This window comes from Pituophis catenifer, unplaced genomic scaffold, assembly GCF_029215685.1.
Source record: "Pituophis catenifer annectens isolate HBS135680 unplaced genomic scaffold, rPitCat1.0.hap2 SCAF_6, whole genome shotgun sequence".
Lineage (NCBI taxonomy): Eukaryota > Metazoa > Chordata > Lepidosauria > Squamata > Colubridae > Pituophis > Pituophis catenifer.
The window spans coordinates 63,249,512-63,276,610 of record NW_027256886.1 but is presented as its reverse complement, the minus strand read 5'-3'; the positions used below and the strand labels follow the sequence as shown (position 1 = coordinate 63,276,610).

Below are 27,099 nucleotides of genomic sequence, written 5' to 3'. Positions count from 1 at the left end.
GGGGTTATGCACCTCCACAACTTACTTGTTTTTGAAGACAAAATTATGTTTCAAATTGTGTTAAGAGGTCTCTTATTTCTGGAGTCAAATGTTCCACGGCCTTCGCAGCTTCTGTAATAGCTTTCCGATACATCCCTTTCTTCTTACGGTTAAATCGTAGTTTGAAATATTCAGAAAAAGGGGATAGTTTTGATAGTGACAAGAAAGAGGTTGTTGGAGAACCAAACCATGAAACTTTTGCTTCCTGCCAGGAAGGGTCTCCATTTTCTTTCTGGCTAAGATTTATGTCAAGAACACGGGCGGGCCACCAAGGAAAGCCATGGATTTTGCCCCAGACAACGTCTCCGACTGAAACAGTCCTTCCATCTTCAGTCACACATTTGGAGACACTTTGGGTGTGTAGTCTAACTGTCAGTGGGGGCACAATTTTACGATCATCTTTAGAAGATGAGGAGACAGAGGCGTCATCCCCAGGTAAAAAGTCACATATTTCTGGCGATGCCACTTCTGAACTGGAAGATTTAGATTCGAGGCTGTCGTTGCTGCACACCGACAAGCTGGAAGAGTCTGCTTTCCGTTTGCGATAATTCATGAGAAAAGCCAAGTTATCGTGTCCATCTTTGCCTTGAGGAAACCTTTTGAAGTCATCATCTTCACAGGAACTCCCTGAAGACATCTCAGCTAGACTCCGTTCTGCAGACTCACTGTAAAAAGCAGCTGCTGCCGCAGCAGCAGCAGACTCTCCACTGCTGGGAAGAACATTCATCTCATCAATAAGTTCGGCTTTGTAAATGGAAACATTATCTCCTTCACTGAGCCGATGGGGCTTCAGACGGATTTTGGGCGGGGGCACATCTGCACTGGAATGCACAGGCCTAGTTAACTTTAGCTTTGGAATGGAAGCATGGTGCCCACCGGATTGCTTGTCCATAAAACATTTGCTTTCCTGATCTTGTTCTGAGTCTTGGGCCTCATCTTGGTCGTCCCCACCATTCTGGAGAAGTCGCTGAGAGCAAAATGGCTTCCCGGAACCATGAATGCGGGAGGGAATTTTCACAACTTCACCTTTTCCCTGAGGGGTGCTGTAAGATATTTTTATAACTGGAGTCCTTTGCAGCTGTTCCCTGGAAAACTTTTCATCCTCTCGCCTTTCTCTTTTGCTCTTTTTCTCTACATATTCAGATTCGCTGTGTCTTTTCTGTTCCTTATCTTGCATGCTCAGCTTCCTCTGGGTTTTTGCATTTTGGTGGGCTTTGATACCTTCCTCTGGATTCAGAGTGTTCTTGCATTTCTCACAAAGCACTTGCCTCGGTCTCAGCCTAATTGTGCTCATGATGAGCCTCCCAGGGTCTCTGTTTCGGGACAAGCGCCTCTTTGTCCTTTTTATAGTTTTCGGAGGTGGCTGAGGTACCCACTGATTATATGTGTGCCGTAACCATAATGGAGGGGGGAAGGGGGCTCCTTCAAAATAGGGAGGGTAAGGAGGAACACTGCCCGTTGGTGGTGGAGGCAAGAGGGGCGGGACTTGCTCCTCTCCGTTGGCCTTGGTGGGTTTTCCTTCTGAACACCACTGCTCAGCCTCCAGGTCTATGGATGGTCTGTCTTCAGTTTTCCCATTAGTGCAACTTTTGTTAAGAGGATCGTCTGTCTTTGGTAAGGAGGCTGGTGGAACACAGAATAGTCCAGACCTAGATCATTGTAGAAAGAAAGAAGGGAAGAAAAGAAAGTGCAATATCAGAACAGATTGAACTGTACTTCCCATTTAAGATTATACAATACATGACAAAGGTCAACATTAAACTTCTACAATTACGGAGCAGAAGATAGATGTTCATTCCACAATCCTGAAAAAGCTTCATTTCCAGTTTCAAAGTCCAGCATGTGAGAAATTGGACTGCGGTTCATGAAGTCTAATACCACAAGAATGTTTATAAGTTATATAAGACAATATATCGTTGGCCTGATTGAGTAAAGAATAAATATATTACTCTTTAAGATGCCACAAGACTATTGTATAACAGGGTTTATCTGAAAAATGCGAGGAATCAGTAGCCTGATTTTTTTAAAAAAGAAAATTGCTTAATGGGAGTGGAAGGTAATCTATTTATTTAATTAACTTTATTTAAAATGAATTTTGTCATTGCAATAGCCCAATATCTATGCTGTACATTTCTATTTTCTCCCCCTCTCCCAGCTAGTCTTGCCTAGGTAGGTAGAAATCTGCAATAGGTATTCAAACAAATATATGACGATATACAACAGAGCATTATGATGTCTTAACAAGGGAATGGATTACTTGACGAAATGTTTCCAGGATAGTAGCTGGCTGCATCAGAAAAAAGCAGTTGCTAACCAGAACGTATACTATATAGGTAGTCCTCACTTCATTTAGTGACTGTTCGAAGTTACAAAGGCACTGAAAAAAGTGACTTATGTCCATTTTTCAGATTTATGACCATTGTAGCATCTTCCTGTGATTTACATTCAGATGCTTGGCAACTGATTCGTATTTATGATGGTTGCAGTGTTCCAAGGTAATGTCCTTCTGACAAGCAAAGTCAATGGGAAAGCCAGATTCGCTTAACAACGGTATTACTAATTTAACAACTGCAGAAATTCACTTAATAAATAAGGCAAGAAAAGTCATAAAATTAGGCAAAACTTACCTAGCTAATTTCTCACTTAGCAACACACATTTTCAGCTCAATTGTGGCCGCAAGTGAAGGACTACCCATAGTAAATTGTTCAACATCTGTAGCTTTATAGCTGATTATCAAGTTCTATTATTAAAAAACTAGCTATTTCCCTATCACAAAACTCAAATGAGAAATGCTACTGAAATTTGTTGCTTTTATATCAGGCTAGACAAAGATGAACAATTTTGGGGGAGCCTAGAAAGAAGATTTGAATGAAACTTCAGTGTACTTTTTTGTTCAAATGCCAATCACTTCCATCATGTCCCTGTCTATTTGTGACTGCTATCAGGACCACATCCCTTGTGCTTCCTATTGAATCCACACCAGTTACCATGAGAAGTGTCATCTGAAGTCCAACTTTTGAAGTCATTAAGCAACCCAACTTCACTGCCTACGTGAGTCCTTCACAAATTCAAGGGAAAACAAAGGTGTAAGAAGGAGAGTTCATTCATCACCATCATAAACAAGATAGACATTTACTCTACAGGTGGTGAGAAAATGTTTTAAGCCCCACACAAACATTTATCTCCTTTTCAAATTAATTTGTCAGCTGCCACTTTATGTTTGCTTGTGTTTCGCTGCTATGTGGTGACAGACTGCCATGAATCTTGGGAGGGGGAATGAAAAGAGGAATGCTTGGGGAAAGGAAAGTAAGTGCTTTATCTCCTCAAGATGCTGCCTCAAGGCCACCCAGCTGGAACAAGGAAGGGGCTGCATACCAAACTGCATTTGGACTGACCATTATGAAAACATCTTGCATGAACCTGATTGGTTACACTGGGATGGGCAATGAGAGATAGTTATGGGAGGGAAAAGTAGAAGTTAGGAATTTTGGCGCATGATTCTCAGTTCTGGCTTTGCAAGACTGCAGTACACGACCTCTAATAAAACTACAAATTTCTCAACAAATGGAGCCAAGGATCGTTTCTAATCTAGAGGTTTAAATTGTGACAGGTCTGATAGAATTCCTATTAGCAATCTCTACTGTACACAGGGAAACAGTAACAAACATGACCAGTTCTCATAAGCATTTCCTTTAAATTTATTTTTTCCCATTTGATACTGATTCATTTGCCTGTATTTGAGCTGTATCAGGCTACAGGAAGCAGACTTTGACTGTTGAAAATAAGGTTTATAAAATATCAACTTTCTGATAGAGCCTTTTGAAGAAAATCCTTAATAGCAAGTACAGTTTTTTTTTGCGGGGGGAGGAAACACTGCAGCGGGAAAATTTGCAGACAATTCAGATTTTTAAGTGTAGGCTTTTAATTAAGTTCAAGATATAGCCTGGATCCTGAAGCTGAAATTAAGACCATAATGTTTTTCAATGGAAAAGCAAGCTAATTTAAATGCATCTGAAATGTTTGGGACAATTTTTTTTCAGAATAAAAAGGTATTTGGTTAACTAAAGATACTGAGGCAGAACTGTTGACTTCAAGAATTTCAAATAGACACCAATACTGATCTCATCCAAAAGTACCTCCAGACACATATAAAATCATCTCTAGGCAGTTGAGGGAGGAACTGGAACAACATGAACTGGCTTCAAATCATCAAATAAATGATATTAAAGTGCTGTTCAGGTGCCTGGAGGTTCTCCCAGTCTGGGTGGGGAAGAACAAATCGAGACTCCATACCAGCCTGATAAAAAGTGACTTTGCCTTGGAAAGACCACCAACTCCAAGGAGATTCTACTATTAATTCTGAATGGGATTATACTCCCTGGGGCAGATGATTTGCACTTTGGAGGTCCTCTTGGACTCACAGCTGCTGTGAACAGGTGGCAGTTATAGCCAAGAGGACTTTTGTTCATGTCCATCTTATTGTGGCAACTGCAACTTCTCCTGAAAACTTCTGTCGTTCATACTTTAGCCATCCTTTAATTGGACAACTGTAATATGCTCAACATGGGGCTGTCCATATATAACATTAAGCTACAATTGATCCAGAATGCAGCGGTTCAAGTAGTTATGGGTACACCTAAGGGCCACTATGTGGCACCTATACTTGGAGAGAGACCTTGTTGCCAATCAGCTTCGGGGTACATTTCAAGGTCCTGGTTGTCATCTTGAAAGCCCACCCTGCTTCAGAATTTGGGTATCTATATGACAGCCTTTTCCCCGTAACATCTACTCTCCACCCAGGGGTGAAATGCTCCGGGTTCAGACGGGATCGCCCGATCTGGTAATGATGGCAGCGGGTGGTTCGGAGAACTGGTAACAAAAATCCCTGCCCTCCCCCATGCCCAGCTGAGTCGCACGATCATCAGAAGTTTTTTAAAAAAACTTTTAAAAGCATTTTAAAAAATGCTTTTAAAAGTAAAGAAAAAAAAAGCCTCTGATGATCATGCGGCTCAGCTGGGATTGTCAGTGCCTTTTAAACAGGGTGGATAAAAATCAATGTTTTTTTAAAAAAATCAAAACAATCAGATTTTTTTGATTTAAATCGGATTTTTTTGATTTTTATCGAATTTATTTTAATAAAAAACTTGGGGTAAAAATCTATTGTAAGATAGTTTTCTATTTAAGATACAAATAATTTAGTTTATTCAGCATGAAATGGAGCTTAGTTATGTAGCATGAGGCTGTATATTCTGCAACACTGAGACTATCGGTGAGTCAAAGGAGTAGCAGAGATGACAGTTGCTCTTTAAAAATTATGATTTAAATCGAGTTGATTTAAATCAAGCCTTTTTACTAGTGATTTAAATCATGATTTAAATTGTGATTTAAATCAGCTTGATTTAAATCAAATCCACCCAGCTTTTAAAAGCATTTTTTCTACAACCTCTTCGGCCGAAGAGGTTGTAGAAAAAATGCTTGTTTTTTTTAAAAAAAGTTGGCCACGCCCACCCAGTCACATTACCGAAGCCACGCCCACAGACCGGTAGTAACAAATTTTACATTTCACCACTGCCTCCACCCCCAAAATAAGGCTACTAGGGCAGATTCTCTATGTGCACCCTGAATTCAAAATTACCCCTTTCAAGTGCCAAGGAAGCACATTTTTTCAATTGTTGGGAATAACATTTTTTCGATATGTGATTGGTCCCTTCCCTGATGGTCTTCATAAAATTGATAGAAAAATTGGTACAGGTTGTCATAACAACCATGGGGGTTATTACGACTATCCCTCTGGAACATGAGTTAGTTTTTAAAGTCTGATCATGAGTCTGTTTTATAATTGATTACATTATATGGTGCTGTTTTTAATTTTATTTGTATCTGTTGTTTTTAATCCAAATTGATATATTGGGGAATTGTATACTGCTCAGGATCAGTGGATTGGAGAAACCTATAAGCCCTATAAATAAATAAATACAAGCAAATTAAAATGTTATAGGAGGAACAGTTTCCTTCTTCAAGAGAAAGAAGGAAACCGCTTTATACTGGGGAATGTAACCTGACCTGAAGTAGCATATGAGTTTAGAGAAGAATTACACTATGGAATTCATTTTGGCAACTGCAAAGGAAATGCTATAAGAAAGTCTGAGTTCTCACTGGCCAGAAGAGAACTTCTGTATTACCTTCGAATGGAACCTGAGTTTAAAGAGAGGTGCCAAGATACGTATCTACCGTATGTTTCGGAGTATAAGACACACTTTTTCCCCCCTAAAAGAAGGTGAAAATTTGGGTGCATCTTATACTCCGAATGTAGCCCCGCCCACCCACCAGCCCCCACCCTTTGGCCTCTGCCTCCCAGCAATTTACCTCCTTGCAGCAAGCAGCAAGCCAGCCCATTTCAACTTCAGCACAGCCTGATTAGCACAACCCTCAGCTGTTTCAGGCTGCAGGGATTGCCATTGGCTATTGCCATGCAGGCCTCCGCTGCTTGCTGCAAGCAGGAAGGATATTTTTTCCCCTTGTGCTGAAAATGAAAATGAAACTAAAGCAGGCTGCTGCAACAAGGCAAACTGGGAGGCAGAGTTATTGTGAGTGTTTTATGAGTCTTATTTTCTTCTTTGTGTCCTTTCGTTGTAAAATTTCTGTCTAGAATCAACAATTAGCTGGAATTTAAACAGCATTTCACTAACTTAATTAAAATGTTACCTGAAGGAAAATAAAGAGGGTGGAGGGAAGCTTTACATCTAAAAGATTGCGTGCTGAATAACTTACTGATTCTGATTACAGAAAAAAAAAGAAAAAAATTTAAAACAGTTCCAAATATATATCGTGTTTTTCTCCCCAAAAAAGGTAGCTGCGTCTTAGACTGGAGCATCTTATATTCTGAAAAATATGGTAATTTTGTATCTAAAAAAACACAATATAAAGGTAGTCTTCGACTTACAACCCCCATTGCAACCAGAATTTCTGTTGGTCAGCAAGGAAGTCGTTAAGCAAATCTGGCTTTCCCCCATTGACTTTGCTTGTCAGAAGCCACTGGGAAAGTTGAAAATGACAATCATATGACCCAGGCATTCAATCCATCATAAATTCATGCTAATTGCTAAGTGAGCAAATTTGGACTAGGGGAGTGTTGCAACAGTTGTCATTCCCAACCCCCCACCCCAATGCTGTTGCAATCGCTAAACCAATGGTTGTATGATGAAGACTACCTGTACCATCTTCCTTATTTTTGCTCAAAGCCATTTCAAAAACAGGAATACTCTCAATGGGCTTCACAAAGAAAGTTGGCTGATTCTATACAGAAATATCTGGTGGCTTTAGTTTAAATTAAAAATAATCCGTTACTAGACTCAGCACAGCAAAGACATTAACGTAAGTGTTGAAATGTTGACGAGGCAATTTTTAATTTGGAGGCAATTTGGCGGGGGTACTTAACAAGGATAAAAGAAGGAAGTAGTTTGGATGATCTGTAACTACATTTTCTAGTGAAACTTTAGTGCTTGCTGGAACTAATGATTCCAAACTCAGATCTTCTGGCAAAACCATGGGAACTTCAAAGCCCAATCATATTATACAAATTCCAAACGTGCCTCTAACTCAATACAACCCAAAGCATTTACTGATGAATTTAATAGAGATCTAGAACATGCTACAATATAAAGATTTTTGGGGAAGGTAAGAAAATTACCTTCTATTGGCGTCCCTAATCCTGATTTTTTTTTCAAAAAAAAAAAATCCAGTTGTCAATAACCCATAAGTACATACACCTTGATATATCACACCGTCATGGATGGCATGAGGCAATGTTGATTGGGCTACACCAACTTGAGTGCATCTGAGTCAGTGAAGTCCATGGGTATCAAACTTGTGGCATCACATTGCCGTCACGTGATGCATCGCAACATTCATTCCCTTTGTGGAGCTGGGGTGGGCGTGGCCTGCATGAGATGCATCTGGCCTGTGGGCCGCCAGTTTGACACACCTGGCGTAGCCCAATCAACATTGCCTACCCCACATCATCCATGAACTGTGTGACGTAAACATATCAAGTTGTATGGAATCTTTTTCTATCTTATTCATAAATGAGCATGGGAGGAATTTAATACTGGGAGGAATACTCATCATTATCTAATAAAAAAGACTCTATCTATCTCAATTAATCCATACAAGCTTTGTTTTACAGTCTGTATTAAGATTTAACTCAAACCCTAAGCCCTGTTTCTCAAACATGGTCATCAGCTAAATTTAATTTAATTTAATTTAATTTAATTTCGAATTTATATACCGCCCTTCTCCCTGAGGACTCAGGGCGGTGTACAGCCAAGATAAAAAACATAGAATACAAATATTAAAACATTTAAAAATATATATAAAATTTGGCCCAAAAAATTAAAAATCACAGACTAATTAAAAGAATTTAAAAATTTTAAAAATTTCTTCTTAAGCCAACCCGGCTTGCTGAAAAAGATAGGTTTTCAGGGAACGACAGAAGGCATTGAGGTCCTGGATTCTTCTTATCTCCGGGGGCAACTGATTCCAGAGGGTGGGAGCCCCCACAGAGAAAGCCCTCCCCCTGGGGGCCACCAGCCTACATTGTTTGGCTGATGGCACCCTGAGGAGGCCCTCTCTGTGGGAGCGCACGGGTCGATGGGAGGTCATCGGTAGCAGCAGGCGGTCTCGGAGATAACTAGGCCCTATGCCATGGAGCGCTTTAAAGGTGATAACCAACACCTTGAAGCGCACCCGGAAGACCACCGGGAGCCAGTGCAGCTCGCGCAGGAGTGGTGTTACATGGGAGCGCCATGTTGCTCCCATCACTACCCGCGCTGCTGCATTCTGGACCAGCTGGAGCCTCCGGGTGCTCTTCAAGGGGAGCCCCATGTAGAGAGCGTTACAGTAGTCAAGGCGAGAGGTGACGAGGGCGTGAGTGACTGTGCACAGGGAATCCCGATCAAGAAAGGGCCGCAACTGGCGAATCAGGCGAACCTGATAAAAGGTCCCCCTGGTAACAGCCGTCAGATGTTCCTCCAAAGACAGCTGCCTATCCAGGAGGACTCCCAGATTGCGAGCCCCTTCAGTGGGGGCCAAAGACTCGCCCCCAATAGTCAGTGATGGAGTCAACTGACTATATCGGGATGCCGGGAGCCACAGCCACTCAGTCTTGGAAGGGTTGAGCCTGAGCCTGTTCCTCCCCATCCAGATCCGCACAGCCTCCAGGCACTGGGACATCACTTCAAGGGCATCGTTGGGGTGGCCTGGGGTGGAGATGTACAGCTGGGTGTCATCAGCGTACTGGTGGTATCTCACCCCAAAGCCACGGATGATCTCGCCCAGTGGCTTCACATAAATGTTGAACAGAAGGGGCGAGAGGACCGATCCCTGCGGCACTCCACAAATGAGAGGCCTCGAGGTCGACCTCTGCCCCCCTGCCAACACAAACTGTGACCGGTCGGAGAGAAAGGAGGAGAACCACCGTAACACGGTGCCTCCCACCCCCAACTCTTCCAGCCGGTGCAGCATGATACCATGGTCGATGGTATCAAAAGCCGCTGAGAGATCTAATAGGACCAGAACAGAGGAATAACCCCTGTCCCGAGCCCTCCAGAGATCATCAACCAACGCGACCAATGCCGTTTCCGTGCTGTGCCCAGACCTGAAACCCGACTGGAACGGATCCAGATAGGATGTTTCCTCCAGGAATTGTGGAAACTGTTGCGCGACCACACTCTCAACAACCTTCGCAATAAAGCGAAGGTTGGAGACAGGACGATAGTTAGCCAATATTGCTGGATCCAGGGACGGCTTCTTGAGGAGACGGCTTCTTGAGGAAAGCTCTGCGTTCATCATCTAGAAGCAAAGAAAGTGCTCTGTCAGACAGCAGACTAAATGTCTTTTCTGTTAGGCTGAAGCAGGAGCTGGCACACTCGGATCAAGGAATGTATTCAGTGGGGAAATCACATGCCCAAAATTGGTGGTGCTGGACTACAAAATGATCACATGCCTTGTTTTCCTTTTCCTCTTAGCTTCTTCTCATTTCTCACTGACATATAATTTTTTCGTGCCATCTCATTTAACCCACTACATTTATTTATCTCACACATTGCAGGTTTTGGCCAGCTGCAACAAACTTTTATTGGGAGGTGGGAGACGACCCTAAGCAGAGCTAAACCACCGTCTTGCAGGACCAGCACAGTGACTGTAGACAGCATTCCTACAAGAACCCAGGTGAAATGAATTGCTCAAATAGAGCAATTGTAGTAAGAGAAATGTGTAACTCAAATTTGGCCACAAAAGAGGACAAGGCTGGAGAGGAGCAGCAAGTCTTCTATAGGTTAATTACCCCTGGTGCATAGGACAGATTTTCAGTGAAGAGGTTCATATGACAAAGGATTTGTAGAATCAATGCCCCGTAACAATTAAATGAAACAACAGACTGCTGAGGTGGGCCCCAAGGAGTTATGGTACAGAATATCCTGCACTGGCAGATATTTGAGTTTGCAAGGTTTCTGAGATGCTCTCCTGCTTTGGTGATTATTTCAGAAGTCTTGATTTTACCACGTAAATATTGAAAAACCAACAGATTAATCTACATTTTGGGCACCCGGTCTAGCAAACATTGTCCTATATGCTTTTGAGGTTGCATCCATTATTTTGATAATGACTTGCTACTCTTACATATTGACATTCACATGTCCCCATGTGGCGTTCCTTATATGCTTCAGACAGTTGAATGAAGCATCCTTTACAAAGAAAAAAAAACAGAACCTGCAAATCTATAGAAGAAAGAATTTAAAAGCTGTTGCAATGCTAGTAAACAGAGAAAAAAACAGATGACAAGACACTGGGATGACTGAAGTCACGTTGGCAGCATCTGAAGCTTCAGCTTTCTTTGTGGAGGGACTGCAGCAATGATTTTGTCTCAAATCTGCAATTCAAGGGTTCAATCTGCAAACTCAGCCAGCAACAACACTCAGGAGTATAGTTTCTATGCCTAGAGAAAGAATTTCTATGTCTTGCAGATCAGAAGCCTCCATAAAAACGCCTCCTTAAAATTAGTCTGCTAAGATGCATTGTATGGCCTATAATTAAGGTGGTTAATACAACTTATCCTCATATCCTGGTTCTTTCCAAACCCATTCTACCGGCAACCTACAAGCTCACCAAGGAATCAAATTTGCTTTCCTAACGTTTTTAGTTGCGCTTACTGGACACTCATAAACACAGCACGGTGAAAAAGGATTTGGCAATAGTGTTTTAGCATCACTGCAATCTGTAGTACTATTCTGATACTGACAACATCACTGCAGTGCAAAGGCAAATACAGGTAGTCTTTGACTCACAACAGTTCGTTTAGCGACCATTCAAAGTTACATCATCACTGAAAAAAGTGACTTTAAGACCGTTTTTCACACGACCGTTAGATCATCCCCATGGCCATGTGATAAAAATTCAGATGCTTGGCAACTGACTCATATTATGACTGTTGCATTGCCCCCAGGGCCACGTGATCACCTTTTCCAAGGTGACCACCTTGGAAAATGTTCTGCCCCAGCTACGGACCCCAAAGAACGCAGCACACACAAAGTCTGTACATACCTTAGTTTACTAAATTAAATCAGTCTTTTTTCAAATAAAGGCTGTTAATTAACTTTCTTAACAGCCTACAAGAATCCAAAGAATAAATAATCGTAATCTTACTATGGTTGGCAGAAAGCCCAGAAGCAATTTGCAGGAAACTGATAAGAGAACTAAGATCAGGACGCAAAGGAGAGTGAATGAAGTTGTTCCCTGCAAATTGCCTCAGTCGTCTTCTTCCTTAAATAGGCTAAAGGAGTGGCCAATTAGCCCCAAGCCTTACTCTCGAGGAGACCTCCTCCTGAGGAACCACTCCTGCCTTTTGGCAGCTTTGCACGCCCATGCATTGAGAAGAGGCTCCTCCTCTTTTTCCTCTTCACTTATGGAGCTTCTGGAGGTTCTGAAGGCCCTGGCTGTATCCCCGCCTCTGGCACCACATCTTCTCCAGCCTCCTCATTGTCTGACTCAAGTGCCAGCTGCACAGGCTGCAGGTGCAACACCACACCAGCCTCCTTGCTGTCGGAATCAGCTACTAGCTGCACAGGCTGCTGACGGGCCAAAACAGACAAGCAAAGTCAACAGGGAAGCCAGATTCACTTAATAACTGTGTTAGTACGTAATTTAACAAGTGCAGAGGCCGTAAAATGGCGCAAAGATCAGTTAACAAATGTCTCACTTAGCAACAGAAATGTTAGGCTCGATTGTGATCATAAATCAAGGAGCTACCTGTTACTTGTGACTGTTCGTTTAACAACTGTTTCAATTAACGGTGACCTCAAAAAGGGTGCTTTACAGCTACCTGACCATCGCAAAATGTCGCACGCACACCTATGGTTAGGTGATTGTGATCTGGGTGCTTGCCAGGCTGCTCACGTTTATGATGGGTTGTCACGTGCCCATGACTATATGATCACCATTTGCAAACTTTTCTGCCAATTTCCCCAGGAAGTCATTGGGAAGTGGTCAGGGAAGGTTGCAAACTTGGATTTGGGTAGAGAGGATTTTCAGCTCCAGAGCAAAGAGGCAGTGCGGGAAGGAAAGGTGCCTCAGGGGGCTTGAGTCCCAGGTAAGGAATATGGGTTGCCTTCGGGGAGATGGAAATTGTGGCAGGCCTGATACAGGTTCCACGCGAGTGCCTCTCAGCTCAGGGGCTGAAAATCCTTCTTGGATTTTGACGTGGAGAATTTGCATCTCCTGAGCAGAGAGCCATTTATATGCCTCCCAGGATTGCCCTCCCCCAAACAACCCATGCTCCTTACCTGGGACTCTGCCACTTAACGAGCCACAAATCACTTAATGACTGCAACCAGGAGTGCTGGGTTTGCAGTCATTGAGCAAAGCAGTCATGTGATGTTTTGCTGCTTCCCTCTAAAACTGAGATCCCAGTCCCAATTGTAGCCCTTGATTCCAAGACCACCTAAACGACATCTAAACTACAATGAGCCCTGGGCCCTCATGACAATTAAGGAAATCAGCCACAGGATAACCTTCTATTTAGAAAATGTATGAAGCATCAAAGTACCAGACCTCTTGACAATTGAACATAAGATATGAAAAGAACCACCTCAAAGGAACTCTTTCTGTCCCATTTGGCTTACATCATACAATGCACCAAGGCTTTTCTGTCTCCTCCACTCCTCACCATCTACCAACAGCTGGCCAGCTCTGTTGCAGTTCTCTGTCTAATCCAAATACATTTTTCACTGCAGCATTGAACAATACCTGAAGCATTGATTTGGAAGGACTTTTTCCACAAATCAACTTGCTTCCAGTTATATTGTCAGTATGTTCTACCACCACCACTAATCTCTTGCAAAATAATTTGGGGGAAAAATAGAGAACAGAGCTGAATTAAACAAATAAATGAATCTTTAAGGTGTAGTTATTATGAGTTTAGAAAGCTTGAACTACTTGCCAGTTCAAAATCTGATTTTATTTTTCTTCACTTGACAACAAAATCTAGTATTTTCTAGATTCAGAACTGTTTCTGAATACATTAGTACTGTTGTAGTTACATGGAACAGAAGAAAAACCCTCAACCATGTCTTAACTTACAAAACAAAAAAAATATTATCAAGGTCATAACAAGGATATGTGACATTGAAAAAAGGGATATGTTGCACAGGTAGTCCTTGACTTACAACAGTTCATTTAGTGACCGTCTGAAGTTACCATGGCATTGAAAAAGTGATTTATGATTGTTTTTCACACTTACGACCATTTGCAGCGTTCCCACGATCATGTGATCAAAATTCAGATGCTTGGGCAACTGACTCATATTTATGACGCTTGCAGTGTCCTGAGGTCATGTGATCCCTTTTTGCTACCTTCTGAGAAGGAAGGTCAATGGGGAAACCAGATTCACTTAACAACCGTGTTACTTACTTAACAACTGCAGTGATTCCTTTAACAACCATGGCAAGAAAGGTCATAAAAGAGGGAAAACTCACTTAACAAACGTCACTTAGCAACAGAAATTTTAGGCTCAACTGTGGTCGTAAGTTGAGAACTACCTGTATTAAGCAGGAAGACACTACCTTCAAAAAAATATGCATACATACACTATATGCATCTGTAGCCTGGTACCTTCTAGATATTTTATTTATAAGTCTCATAATCTCCATCAAGCACAGCCTATGGAATTGTAATCTAAAACATCTGGGAGGCAATCATTCTTCCTTTTCCCCTCTGTATTTTCAAAATATGCGAGACAATCATATCCTACTCCTCTTTTTTCTATATTTTCAGCCAGTAGTTGGAGCCTGAGATGTTGTTTTATGCCAGGTCAGATATAGATGGTCCAAGGTTATTACTTTGAAGCTCTCCAGAGCCTTTCACAGCCCTTATATCTTATTCCTTCAGTTAAAAGCTACTAAATGAAATTGACATACAACATGATTAAGCCATCCACTAAATCAGGAGTGTTTTGTTGGACCATGGGGAGTGGGCGCAGCAACAAAAAAACAGCTTCTTTTTTCCATGAGAAGACAAGGCCAAAGGGAGGAAGGTAACCCGTTAGTTACAGCAGCAGTCCCCAACCCCTAGGCCACAGACTTGCACTGATCTGCAGCACACCAGAACCGGTCCTTGGTGCCCAAAAGGTTGGGACCACTGAATTACAGGACTCTGACCACACAGAGACTATAACCATGAAAACTGTGACCCATAACTATTTGGTCAAGACAAGTGTGAAAAAATATGAAGCCCTGAGGAACCATGCTACTTGGAGGAGAGTTCTTCTGATGTCACTTCTATGGCTGTGATGAGCAGAACAATGGCATGGAGAATCCATTGTTACTTTTCCATATTCTCAGATATTGAAGACGTACTCAATCTGTTCCTATGATGCTTCAAGTATTCCAAGCTTTTCTGTTTGGCTGCAGTCTTCCACTGAAATAGTTGCATCTACCTGGGATATGTTTTACATTCACCTAACAAGCTTAGTACATGTACCCAAGAACTTGGTCCTTGCTCAATTATAGTCATTAACCAGCCTTTGTCATATTGTATTCTCTAAAAGCAGTGCCATACAAATATCAGTATATATCAATGTTTGCATGTTTAATGCATGGATAAATAAATTTTAGTTGAATTCTGAATCCCTGAATCTTCTGTTGAAATTTGGATTCTTGAATATTTTTATATGCTTTATTACACATAGTCCTCACTTAATAGAATTTGGGTTTGGCAGCTTCCTAGCTAAGTGACAGGTCATTAAGCAAAATATCGAATGACTGTGCTCAATTAACAATGGCAGTTCTGCTGCTATCATTAAGTGCAACATCACATGATTGCGACTTGTGACTTAATACCAGCTTCCCCAGTGACATCATGTAAGGGAGTAAATCCCTCTGCAATCACTGCTACTACCACTTGTACGATCCAAGATTGTTGTGGGTTCCAAGATTAAACTAGGACTCTCATTCAACTGCCAGGACCACAAGCTCTGATGAGCAGCTTCTCCTAACGGGAGTCCTATCTGGAACTTGGAGCTCAACATCATCTAGAGAACGAGCAACCACATTGAAACAGCATCTCATTTACACCCCTGCTCCCCAGCCCAAATCAAAGTGCCTTTACCAGTCTAATTCTGATGCCCTGATTCTGCTTTCATCATTCTGCCTCCTTTTTCCCCTCCCAGAGATGTGATCGCCCTGACATTCAGTAAGGATCTGTCAAAAATACCTGTTAAAAAGAGCAATCCTTCATTTTTAAGACATCTGCTCTCACTTCTCAGCCTGACTTCCCACTTGCCATTTTGTTCAGCCCTTTTCATGTCATGTCAAAAATGTGAGTAGCAGTTAAAACTGAAGCATGCCCGTAAAGGTTGCAGTTGTGCTTTAAAAGCTTGCAGTCATTTTCCAGTGAGGAAAAAAAAAACCTGTGCCTTAAGCCATGTACTGTCATTATTACAAACATTTCAACCATTGAAATTCAGATGCCTCCCCCCCTTCCCAAGCAGTTGTATAAGTGTCTGTGTTTGTGTGTGTCTGTGATTGTACACACACACACACACACACACGAAAGCATCTCTCTCACAATTGCTCCACTGTGACCAAGACAAGCAAACCAGATGCCCATTTATTCAGGATAGCTCCTTCGTTGTATCCCAGACTCCCCATCCCATTTGATTTTAACTTTAAAAGATTCACTTAAAAATGATTAAAGGGGAGGCATACATGTTGCAAAGCAGAGGGCCACCGTCCAGTACCATCTGTATACCATGGATGTCCTGGACTACAAGGAGATGCCACAGACACCATAAAGAAAGTAAGACAGATTGGGAGGAACAGCTGAAGGCTAAGCATTTTGTGTGAAAGTGTGACCTCACCTCTAAAAGAAAGAGAAAGGTAAATATGGATGGCATGGAATGTCATATGGAGACAAAGTGTGGCAGAGAATAACCTGATAGGTTATCTTACTCCAACCCACCAGGACAGCCATTTTATGAATGTGTAGACTCCTACATGGCAGCCATTTTACAGGAGCACTCAAAACATGATCATTACATTCTAAAGGAGTGACTTGACTCAAAAAGGTCATTGCCTATACAAGAGAATCTCTTCGTCTGCCCTCAGGTATCGCATAGCTCACAGCTTTACTCACCAAAGGAAAGTGCTGATTTTTAAATGCTTTCTATTGATAAAGACTTCAGATCTGTAGAATTTGCATTACAAGTAAAAGATGGTAGACAGCCACAGAACGGCCTGACCACTTTTTTCCCCCTAAATACTATTCAGAATATACTCATTATTTATCTTTTTTGCAGCGTAAGAACTTATTGCAAGGATGTCCTAACTCACCTTCAAAATAGCTTATGGCCATTGTATTATTTGTCTTCACAACAATCTGTCCAAGTGTGTGTTAAGATGTGGCAGGTTAGTATGAGCCATAGTGACAGAGATTTATGACCAAATCTGGACTAGAGAGGAGGTTTCCCAAAACTCTTCGCACAATACAATGACTGGGTTCACATATAGCACAAAGCTAGTCTCTTCCAACATGACATACCCTAGACTAGACCAGTGATGGCTAACCTTTTCCGTACCAACCGCCCAAAGAGAATGAATGCACGCATGCCCAAACCCCCAAAATGCAATGCGGGTGCAGCCCCCTGCATATGCCCCCCGTGAATGCATGTATGGCCCCCTGCATGCACCACCACCCCGCATGCACGGCAGAGACCTGAAGACAAGCTGGCTGGTGGGAGGCACGGGTGCATGTGCAGAGAAGCTGAACTGGGGCTGTTACGTCTGGGGCGACAGCTCATGTGCCATCAGAGAGAGCGCTGCGTGCCACCTCTGGCACGCATGCCATAGGTTCGCCATCACACCGACTGGCATTACTCAAATTCTGAGAACTGAAGTCTCCCAGAATTTATTTGTAAGGTTTTGATAAGTTTATTTTTCATAAGTTTATTTGTTAAGCATAACAGGTAAAAGTATAAACATAATTTGAATACATGAAAAGAGTAAGTAAAAAGGAATATTAGGACAGGGACGGTAAGCACGCTGGTGCACTTATGCACGCCTCTTTTTTTTTTTTCATAATCATAATCATAAGTTTAAGCATAGTCATAAGTTCATTTGTTCATTTGGGAAAGATAGTTAAGTCATGAGATGAAGAATCTAAAGGGATCCAATTCAGACATAACAATAAGCCATCCATAGTTTATAAACTATAATGACTTGGTTAACAAAATACAACAATCACACATATGAAGGATGTGTGTGACTATCTCTCCAACTGCATGAATGTTCATTTCAAGTGCCTATAAGCACATAGGGACTCTCTCTTCAGGCATTTTCATAAACATGTTGTATGAATGTTATCTCCAGCTATGCTGTGATGCCACCTCCCCCATCCTTGTCCAGACTGCTTACTGTACAAATTTCTGAGTGCCTGAAAAAGATACAGGAATCAAGCGTATCCCTACAATAAACCGTGAAGTAACTTGGGCCTATGCAGGAAGCGTGGCCTCTGTGGGCAGACGTTTAAGCTGCCATAGATATATGGGTCTACAACTCTCACCCACTGACCAGTAGGTACAGTCCAACATATTTGGAGAGTAGAAAGTCAGCACAGATAAACAAATCATTACTCACCTGAAAATTTTTTTGATGCAGCATTTAATATTTGAAAGACTGATCAGAAACTGGAAAGATCAGAATATATGGTCCTCCAGTAATTGTCAGATTCACACAGCATCATTAGCTATTCTGACTAGAGCTGCTGAAAACTGTATTTCAGCAACATTTGGAAGTCCATAAATTCCCCATCCTGTTTAAATATTTTAAATATTTAAATATTAAATCTCTTTCTGGCTGGGGGGAACAAAAGCTTCTACTACTTTACTGCTGTATATGATTCCGCCACCCTGCTACGTTTGTAATTTAATATAATATGTGTGTTATTTTTGTCTACTACTCAGTTGCTACCTTCCCATTGCCATACCAATTACTTATAACTTGACAGATCTTGATTGCTTATAACCTGACAGCTCTTTGAATTCACAAACCACAAGACAGCATCAATAAAGTAATAATCCTATGCACATTTACTTGGGAGTAAGCCCCAATAATAATTACCTCTCAGGAAACATGCCCAAAAATGGCTTACAGGTTTATTTGCAATAATGGTGGATTAAGGCATACTTTTTTTTTTTTTTTGCAAACTGCAGTTCTAAGATTAGGAATTATCTGACTGCTGATCAAAATTTTGCAACACTGGTTTTAAAACTCTAGCATCCAAGGAAGAGATAAAAACTCTCCATTATTGTCTTTCTTTCGTCCATAGAATCAGCAAATACTATTGAAACTAGTCTAGCCAGAAGGAGGAATGAGTAGACACAATAGTTCATTTTCTCTCATTGTCCTTGTATTTTTGCTGAAACATTAGTCATACAGAAAAATATTCTGTGTATAATGGGTTTTTTTAAAAAACGGGTTCAACATATTTTCACATGTAGCCAATTTATAACAAAATGATAATAGATCTATCCAACAGCTTTGCTTCCTGGTCTTCTGATAGGCAAAATAAAAGCAGCAGCTATTCAGGCCTCTCTTACTCAAGAAATGTAACCTTCATTATACAGTTAGTTCTCAACTTGTGTCCATTTGTTTAGCAACTATTCAGTTATAGTGACTGGTCCTTGCAGTAATGACCATTGCAGTAGAGGTAGTCCTCAACTTATCAACACAATTGAGCCCAAAACCTATATTGCTAAGTGAGAAATTTGTTTGCCCCATTTTACACTTTTCTTGCCACATTTGTCAAATGCATCACTGCAGTTATTAAGTTAGTAACACAATTGTTAAGCCAATCTGATTTCCCCATTGACTTTGTCAGAAGGTCGCAAAAGGTGATCACATGACCCCGGGGACACTGCAACCGTCATAAAAGTGAGTCCGTTGTCAAGGGTCCGAATGTAAATCACGTCATCCCAGGGATGATGCAATGGTCGTAAGTATGAAAAATGGTCATAAGTCATTTTTTCAGTGCCGTTGTAACTTCGAATGGTCATTAAGCAGACTATTGTAAGTAGAGTAGTACCTTTATCTCTGCAGTCCCATGATAAAAATGTGGGCACTTAGTAACATGCATGTATTTACGATCACTGCAACATCCTGGGGTTGTAAGTGTGTAGAGCAGAGGTCTTCAAACTTGGCAGAGGTCAGCATAGCTGGCTGGAGAATTCTGGGAGTTGAAGTCCACAAGTCTTAAAGCTGTCAAGTTTGAAGACCTCTGGTGTAGAGATTCTCAGCCATCCAGGTCATGGCTGTCCCAAAGGTGCTTTTTCAGGAGGCAACTAGACTTTCTTAGTTTTTTCTTTTGAATACGTTTCACTTCTCATTCAAGAAGCTCCTTTGGGACAACCATGACCTGGATGACTGAGAATCTCTACAGACTTTTAGCTATACAATTTGGGATGAACATCCTTTGAATAGCGTGGGAGTAGGAATGGATTTCCAGAAGAAAAACTGCAGACTACAGGATCCATTTGCACTACTCAGGTGACCCTGAGGACACAGATAAAACATCACAGATAAAACATTCAATGACCCTCTAAAAGGATGCAAATGACCAGCTGTCTACAAGGAATATGAACAACTGTGGCAAAATAGATCATAAAATCAGGAATGACTTGCTTAATGATGGCCTCACTTAGCTATGAAAGTTCCAGTCCCAGCTGTGGTTATAAGTTGAGGACTACCTGAAGTTGGAAGAAATGGACAAACAGAAATTTCTGTTGCAGAAGACCTAATTCTGGATTTTTACCTTCTTTATCAATGCACTTGTGAAAAGAGAACTTGCTGTTCCTCCAGAACCCTTTTATTGTGATCAAGAAAGTCGCCACAAATACAGGTCGTCCTCGACTTACAACGGTTCATTTAGTGACTGTTCAAAGCTAAAGCAGCACTGGAAAAAGTGACTATTATTCAGAGTTACGAACTTTGAAGCATTCCCGTGATCAAAATCCAGACGCTTGGCAACTGGTTCATAGTTATGACTTTTGCTGTGTCCCAGGGTCATATGATTCCCTTTTGTGACCTTCTGACAAGCAAAGTCAATGGGGAAGCCAGGTTCACTTAACAATCAGGTTACTAACTTATCAACTGCAGTGATTCACTTAACAACTGTGGCAAGAAAGGTCATAAAATGGGGCAAAACTCACATCTCATCTAGTAACAGAAATGTTGGGCTCAATTGTGGTCGTAAGTCAAGGACTACCTGTAACAGCTGACAAGGGAGCAGACTCATGTCTGCTAGATCCCGAACAATATATAAGTAGAATTTTATTTCATTCTTAATCAGCATTGAAATATTGCAAGACAGCCAGAGATGGAATTTCCCCATATGGGAAAGTAACATCAGATGCAAATTTCTCTTCCATGAGAGATCCAGAATGGCTAGAAACTGAAAAGCTTTTTAAGGCCTACTCAAAAAGCTTCCTTCTAATGTCAGCTACCATTAGTTAAATGCAATTTAAACATTCCTGTGCATAATTAAATCACCTGAAAGACAAAAGGCCTCTCTTTTGGAATCAACAGCATATAGAGTAGAAGACATTCAAAGAGTCCTCTACTTACAACAGTTCATTTAGTGACCGCTCAAAGTTACAACAGCACTGAAAAATCTGACTTATGACCATTTTTCATAGTTACGACCTTTGCCATGGGATCAGAATCCAGATGCTTGGCAACTGGTTCATATTTATGACCTTTGCTATGTCCCGGGGTCATGGGATCCCCTTTTGCAACCTTCTGACAAGCAAAGTCAACGGGGAAGCTAGATTCACTTAACAACCAGGTTTACTAACTTCACAACTGCAATGACTCACTTAACAACCGTGGCAAGAAAAGTCGTAAAAATGGGGCAAACCTCAACGTCTCACCTAACAACAGAATTTTGGGGTCCAATTGTGGTTGTAAATAAGGATTACCTGGTACTTCAAGCCTGTACAAAATCAATCTGTCTTTGCACTTTTATCAAAAAAAACCCTAACACATGGATAAGCAAGATTCATATAGTCCTAAATCAACATTCCCCCCCCCACCCCAAAGTAGTTTATCCTGACATACAAACACTACTAGCTTCTCCCAGGAGCCAACTAATTAGTTGGCTATAACAAGAGACCACTCCCCTAATTTCCCTGCTGCTAAGGGCAATGAAAAACCAGTAGCTTGTATTGGGGCTGAATGCAAGATTATAAAAACCTTGCTGCTTTCTTTTTCCTTTCAAGGACCCACAGCTTAAGATCATTTGTTTCCCTCTACAATTAGTGGGGGGGGGGGAGACTGAGCAATATTGCTGAGAGGGAGGGGACCGCTTTTTCCTTCCTATTCTCTCCTCCCCCCCCCATGACTGCTTGAAGCCATCCTTTCTCATAATGGAAAACCAGCAATCTGTAAATAGATTGTTAGGCTGAAGAAGGCCGATTCGCTTCCCAGCAAAATTGCTCACAGCTTTTTGAAGAAAGGGGAATGAACAAGCGAGCCTGTGTGCACAAATGATACGTATGTATAAGGGACAGTCTGGTGTGTAATTAAGCAGAGGCATACGACACACACATATCTACAAGTAACTTGTGTGACCCCCTTAAGTAGAACCTAGTTATAAGTAAAGATATTTGGAAATAAGGTATTGCTAGTTCAGGAACTGATTTTAAATGAAGTTCCATCTTCATACTACTATTAACCTCCAATTATTTCAGCCTTTTTTTACTTCAGCAGTATGATGGGAACAAGCTGACACATCTTGATTTGCAGTTGTTGTTAGACAACTAAAAACTGGAAATCAAAAAAAAAAAAAAAAAAGTTCTGGGACAAGCTCCTCCTCCCTAAATCAAACTCTTAACATTTTCACATTTATTTCCAGGAATGTTATCCTTAAACATTTTAGTTCTTCATTCCAGAATTTCTAATTTTCCTTTTTAGATACTTCTTTTCAAACAATTATTGCTAGTCTGCTTTCATCTGCCTTGATTTATGATCCAGGCCTCTTTCTCCCTCCTTCCAATTTGCCTTTAATTTCTTACTGTCTGTTGAGCTCTTTCAGCGCTGTTTATTTTGGATTTTCCCTCACTTTTATTTCATTTTCATCTTCTTCAAAGCACCAATTTGAGTTTTGTGGTAACCATTTAGGCATCTGGCTTTAGTGGTGTGTTTGGGAACACATGGTCAACATTCAATATTACATATTAATAAGCAGAGTGACTCTGGAAGGTTAAGCATAACTGGGTGGAAACATTTTTACTGTCTGATAAGGAATATATTCAACTAGTTTGAAGCAACTTATCCTACCAAATAGAAAGATCAGGAGGAGGTTAGAAAAACCAGGAGGAGGAGGGAAAGCATGTTCAGAATGGATACACATCAAGCTTTTGAACTGTCTGGGTGGTTTTGAAAAGAAATCATGAGATAAAGCTATTTAAGCCTTGCACTTAAGGAACTGAGATCTCCAATTTTTTAAGGAAGGTCCCTTCAAAGTCAAAAGATTGTCCAGCCAAGCCAGGAATGTCAACACAGATGTTCCTTAAACCTTTTTTTTTTCTGGAAAACTTATGTACCTAGTAAACATGTCAAATGAACTAAGATCGTGGATATAATTATGCATTAAAACTATATAAAATGAAGGGCATAGGGAGGGGCTAAGGGTATGCCTTGGCTTGGGACTCCATAGATAAAAGGACCTGAGCAGTGGTGATAAAAAGGGGTTTTCCTATATGTAGACAAATGCCCTTCCCTAGTAAGCAAGTAGTAAGCTACCAAGACCAATGGTTTCCACCATTTAAAATTGGGGTGAACAATTTGCAGTCTTAAGGCTTCAGCCCATTATATGGCTAACTTCATATGTTAGACCTTAAATTCAAATCACCCCTGCAAGAGATGGTAAAGAGTTACCTGTATTTTTTCCTGCAGAGAAAGGGAAAGAGAGAGAGAGAGAGAAAGAGGGAGGGAGGAGAGAGGAGGGAGGGAGGAGAAAGAGAGAGAGAGAGAGAGAGAGAGAGAGAGAGAGAGAGAGAGAGAGGAAGGAAAGGAAAAGGAAGGGAAGGGAAGGGAGGAAGGAAAGGAAGGAAGGAAAAGGAAGGAAGGAAGGACTCAGATTTGGGCTCTGGTTCCACTCTCTGGTTGTTTCAGTCCCACCAGGAGTTTAACCATACGAATCTAAGAGGTCTCAATTCTGTCAGCAAAGCATCTAGAGAAAGGGATACACTGATACAGAAGCATAACACAGCTCACAGTCTACAATGTAGCAGAGAACTATTCTTTTTGGACTTGGCCTGTGGAAATTAGCATGATTTTTTTAAAAATACCCCTTAGTTTTTGCATCCTTGCAATTTGTGGCAACCTGCTCATATGCAAAGATTCCCAGTGCATCATGCCATTTTAATTTGCTTCACAGTCTCAAGTGCCAGAAAGAAATCAATACAGCTGCAGCAAGGCTTTGGTGCCTATTTAACAACATCAGCAACATTAACTTAGCCATCAGGACAATGGGATGGCAGGAAGAAAGGAGAGTAACACAGCACTCCCAGCTAGCTAAATATATTGTTTATCACACAGGACTTTAAGAGAAAATTTATGTCTACATACAAACATATTTGCTTGAAATTCATAAAGAGCCCTATGTTAAGTTACATCTATTTACTGTTAATGGATGCTGGCTTATCTGCTAACTAGATAATTCTTGCAGATAATTGTCAAAGGCTAATGAATGCATGTTGCTGGGGGAGGGGAGGAAATGGAAGAAGCTGTCACCAAGATGGAGTCCTCATTAAGAAAAATGAATTTGGGGCCTTCAAAAGTGACAGGCATTTATTTATAATTTTACTCAAAATTCAGTAGTAAGGGGGACAACCCCATGCTTCAGGAGTCTTGCGTGCCAACAGCCTATTTGAAATTCTGTTTTGTACAGAAGGTATCCATACCAAAGACGGGGAGAAAGATTATTTCCAATTGTTTAGAAACAATAGAAAATATTTTAAATACGAGGCCACTAAGTAGGCTAAGCTCATTTTTCTAGCACCAACAGCCTGCCAAGTTTCAGTTTTTAAGATATTCTGCCTTTATATAGCTATTGGTATACTTTTATAAAACTATTACATCTCCTATTAATAGCCAATCCAGGGAACTCTTTTGTTTGTAAGATACTGAAAGAGAGGCAGTTTTGGAAGTATCACATTATTAACTCAAGCGCTATTTATAGGAGTTGGTGTTTCATTAAATAAGTGAATATATCCTGAACTGCAAAACAGGAAAGGAAATAAGCTTTGCTGTTAACTGCATTTATGTATGCATTATGTTTCTCAGGCATGCAAACTCTCTCTCTCTCTGAAGGAGGCCCATCCTTCTGCTGAATGTGAAAAGGAAAAAAAATGGCAAGCTGGGACAGTTTCGTTAAAAAAAAAAAGCTTTTTGAAGTGTGCAGAATCTCTTAAACAAAGAAGTCTGTAATTATGGCAACATGTGTCTTCACGAGAACATTATTGTGCTACATCAGCAGCAGTCCAGAGGCAGCACCAATGAAATCTCCTCAAGAATAAAGGGGAGAAGGGGAAGAAGGAAAAAAAAAACTTTAGCAAAGTTGTAGGGTTTGTAAAAGGAGGTGACCTGATGTTCTGGAAGCAGCTTATTAAAACCCCGGAATCTGTTCCTGGATGATGAAGACAATAATTTCCCTTCCCGCACCAGCGAGGGACACACCTTTTTTTTTTTTTAAGGGCCTAACCCCCAGAGGAAAATATGGTTCATTTCAGCAGCCTTTTCAGAAAAGGACGCCACCGCAACTCCGCTTCGAAAACGTCACTGAAGGAGGACATGATTGTACAGTGTACAAACTAGAAAGCTGACTCCCCCCCCCCAGAAAGAGGAACATTTCTTCCACGCTGGATTCTGAACAGAAAATGAAACTAAAATATGCCATTACAAAAAAAAAAAGGGGGGGGGGGAGAGGAAGAGGCACACACACCACTCACAGAGAGAATCGACGTGACCATTTGCTCCCTTCCCCCCCTCCCTCCCTGCAATGAGCCATGCAAGTCTTTAATCTGATTATGGCCTAATCCCGCCTTCTGCCCAGCTGCTCTGTCCTCGCCCTCCAAGCAGGGCCTAGTGGGGACAGTAAACTTCTCAGTTGCAATTTTCCCCCCCCTTTCCCGAAATTTTCTTTTCTTTTCTAGAATGGGAGCGTGGGAGGAAGGGGAGGGGGGGCGCAAAGAGAATAACCATCCAAGCAATTCATGCTCCTACTTTTTAGTGCAATCCAGGAGGATCCCGGTGAACCGCCTCTCCCCGCAGCTCAAGGTGACTACCAGGGTATCGTTCACCATTTGCTCCACCAGCACGGGCAGCCAGGAGCCGACCTGCAGCTCTTTCGCGTCAGCCTCCTCCATGCTTTTGCCAGAAACTCCCGGCGGTGGCGGCGAGCCTCGGTTTGCAGCTGGAGTGCGGCTGCGAGAGATCCCAAGCGGCCTTGCTTGGGCAGGCTTTTCCCCTCCCCCCCCCGCCGCTGAAACTGCCGCTGCTGCTGGCGCTGGCGCTGCTCTCGGGATAGTTACACTGGCCGCTTCGATGACCTCATGGCTCCAGGCTCCCCCTCAACAGGGAGGATTAAGTAGGTGCGTTGACGTCACAATGCTTCCCTCCCGGGAACGTTCCACAGAGGAATCCTGAAACAATGGGCGACATTAGATTACTTAAGGAACGAGAAAGGTGTTTTGATTCTCTTTTTTCCCCCCTCCCCTCCTCCTCCCCTCCTCCTGCTTTACCAAGCGAGTTACCCTTTTAGGAACGAGGTTTCCCGCCTGCCCCACACTTGAGCGCTTTAGAAGCATTCACGCTTACGCTTACAGGAGGGGTCAAGTGATTATCCAGGCTAAACTGCTTCCGTCCCGGTACTGTTGCTTGACAATCCAGCGCAGCATAGATTAAATTCTGGGCATGCTGTTGGTTTAAGTCTGCGGGGATGCCTTCTTTCCCCTCCCGTTGCAAAGGAGATATTTTACCTGGAGGGAGGGAGTGGGTAGGTGGGTGAAACGCACGCGCCACTCGGCGTCCAGATTTCTAGCCACCATCCCAAGTAAAGTAAAAAATGTTGTTTTCTTCCGTCACGTGGCCTTGATGGTGGCTATCGACAAACCATCTTTCTGCTCTTGCCAGCAAAACACAGGTTAGCTCTGGATTCCCATGGCCAGCCGAGCCTATTTTGTTTCAGCCAAATCTGGAGTGGATCGATTTTAACATTTCCTCTGTGTGTGTGTGTCTGTCTAGATACCTGTGTGACACGTGTGCCGGTACAGTATGTGTATTTGGGAGGAAATCAGTCCATGAATAGCTTTATCCTACTTATTCCAGAAGAGTTCAGTTAATTTCCATGCTCCTTAGGGTGAATTGACCCAAGAAAAGGGATTTTTCCAAAACTCAGCACATTCAGAGACCATGTGCTTGTGCCTTGGCAGAGCTAGCCTTCAAAAGGCCAGT

General features: G+C 41.8%; 1 protein-coding gene across 3 annotated transcripts in view; it reads right to left on the bottom strand.

The window, feature by feature from the left end:
- Positions 1–26,106, bottom strand: part of PWWP2B (PWWP domain containing 2B) — a 35,170-nt gene extending 9,064 nt beyond the window's left edge. For all 3 annotated transcript variants that reach the window (XR_011600518.1, XM_070946004.1, XM_070946005.1), the window contains exons 1-2: positions 25,870–26,106; positions 26–1,688 (exon numbers count right to left, since the gene is read on the bottom strand). Coding sequence is in view for 2 of the 3 variants with exons in the window: in XM_070946004.1 (XP_070802105.1) it covers positions 44–1,688; positions 25,870–26,012 (1,788 nt within the window). In the remaining variant the exon portion in view is untranslated. The remainder of the gene's footprint in view (positions 1–25; positions 1,689–25,869) is intronic.
- Between the last annotated feature and the right edge of the window lie 993 nt (positions 26,107–27,099).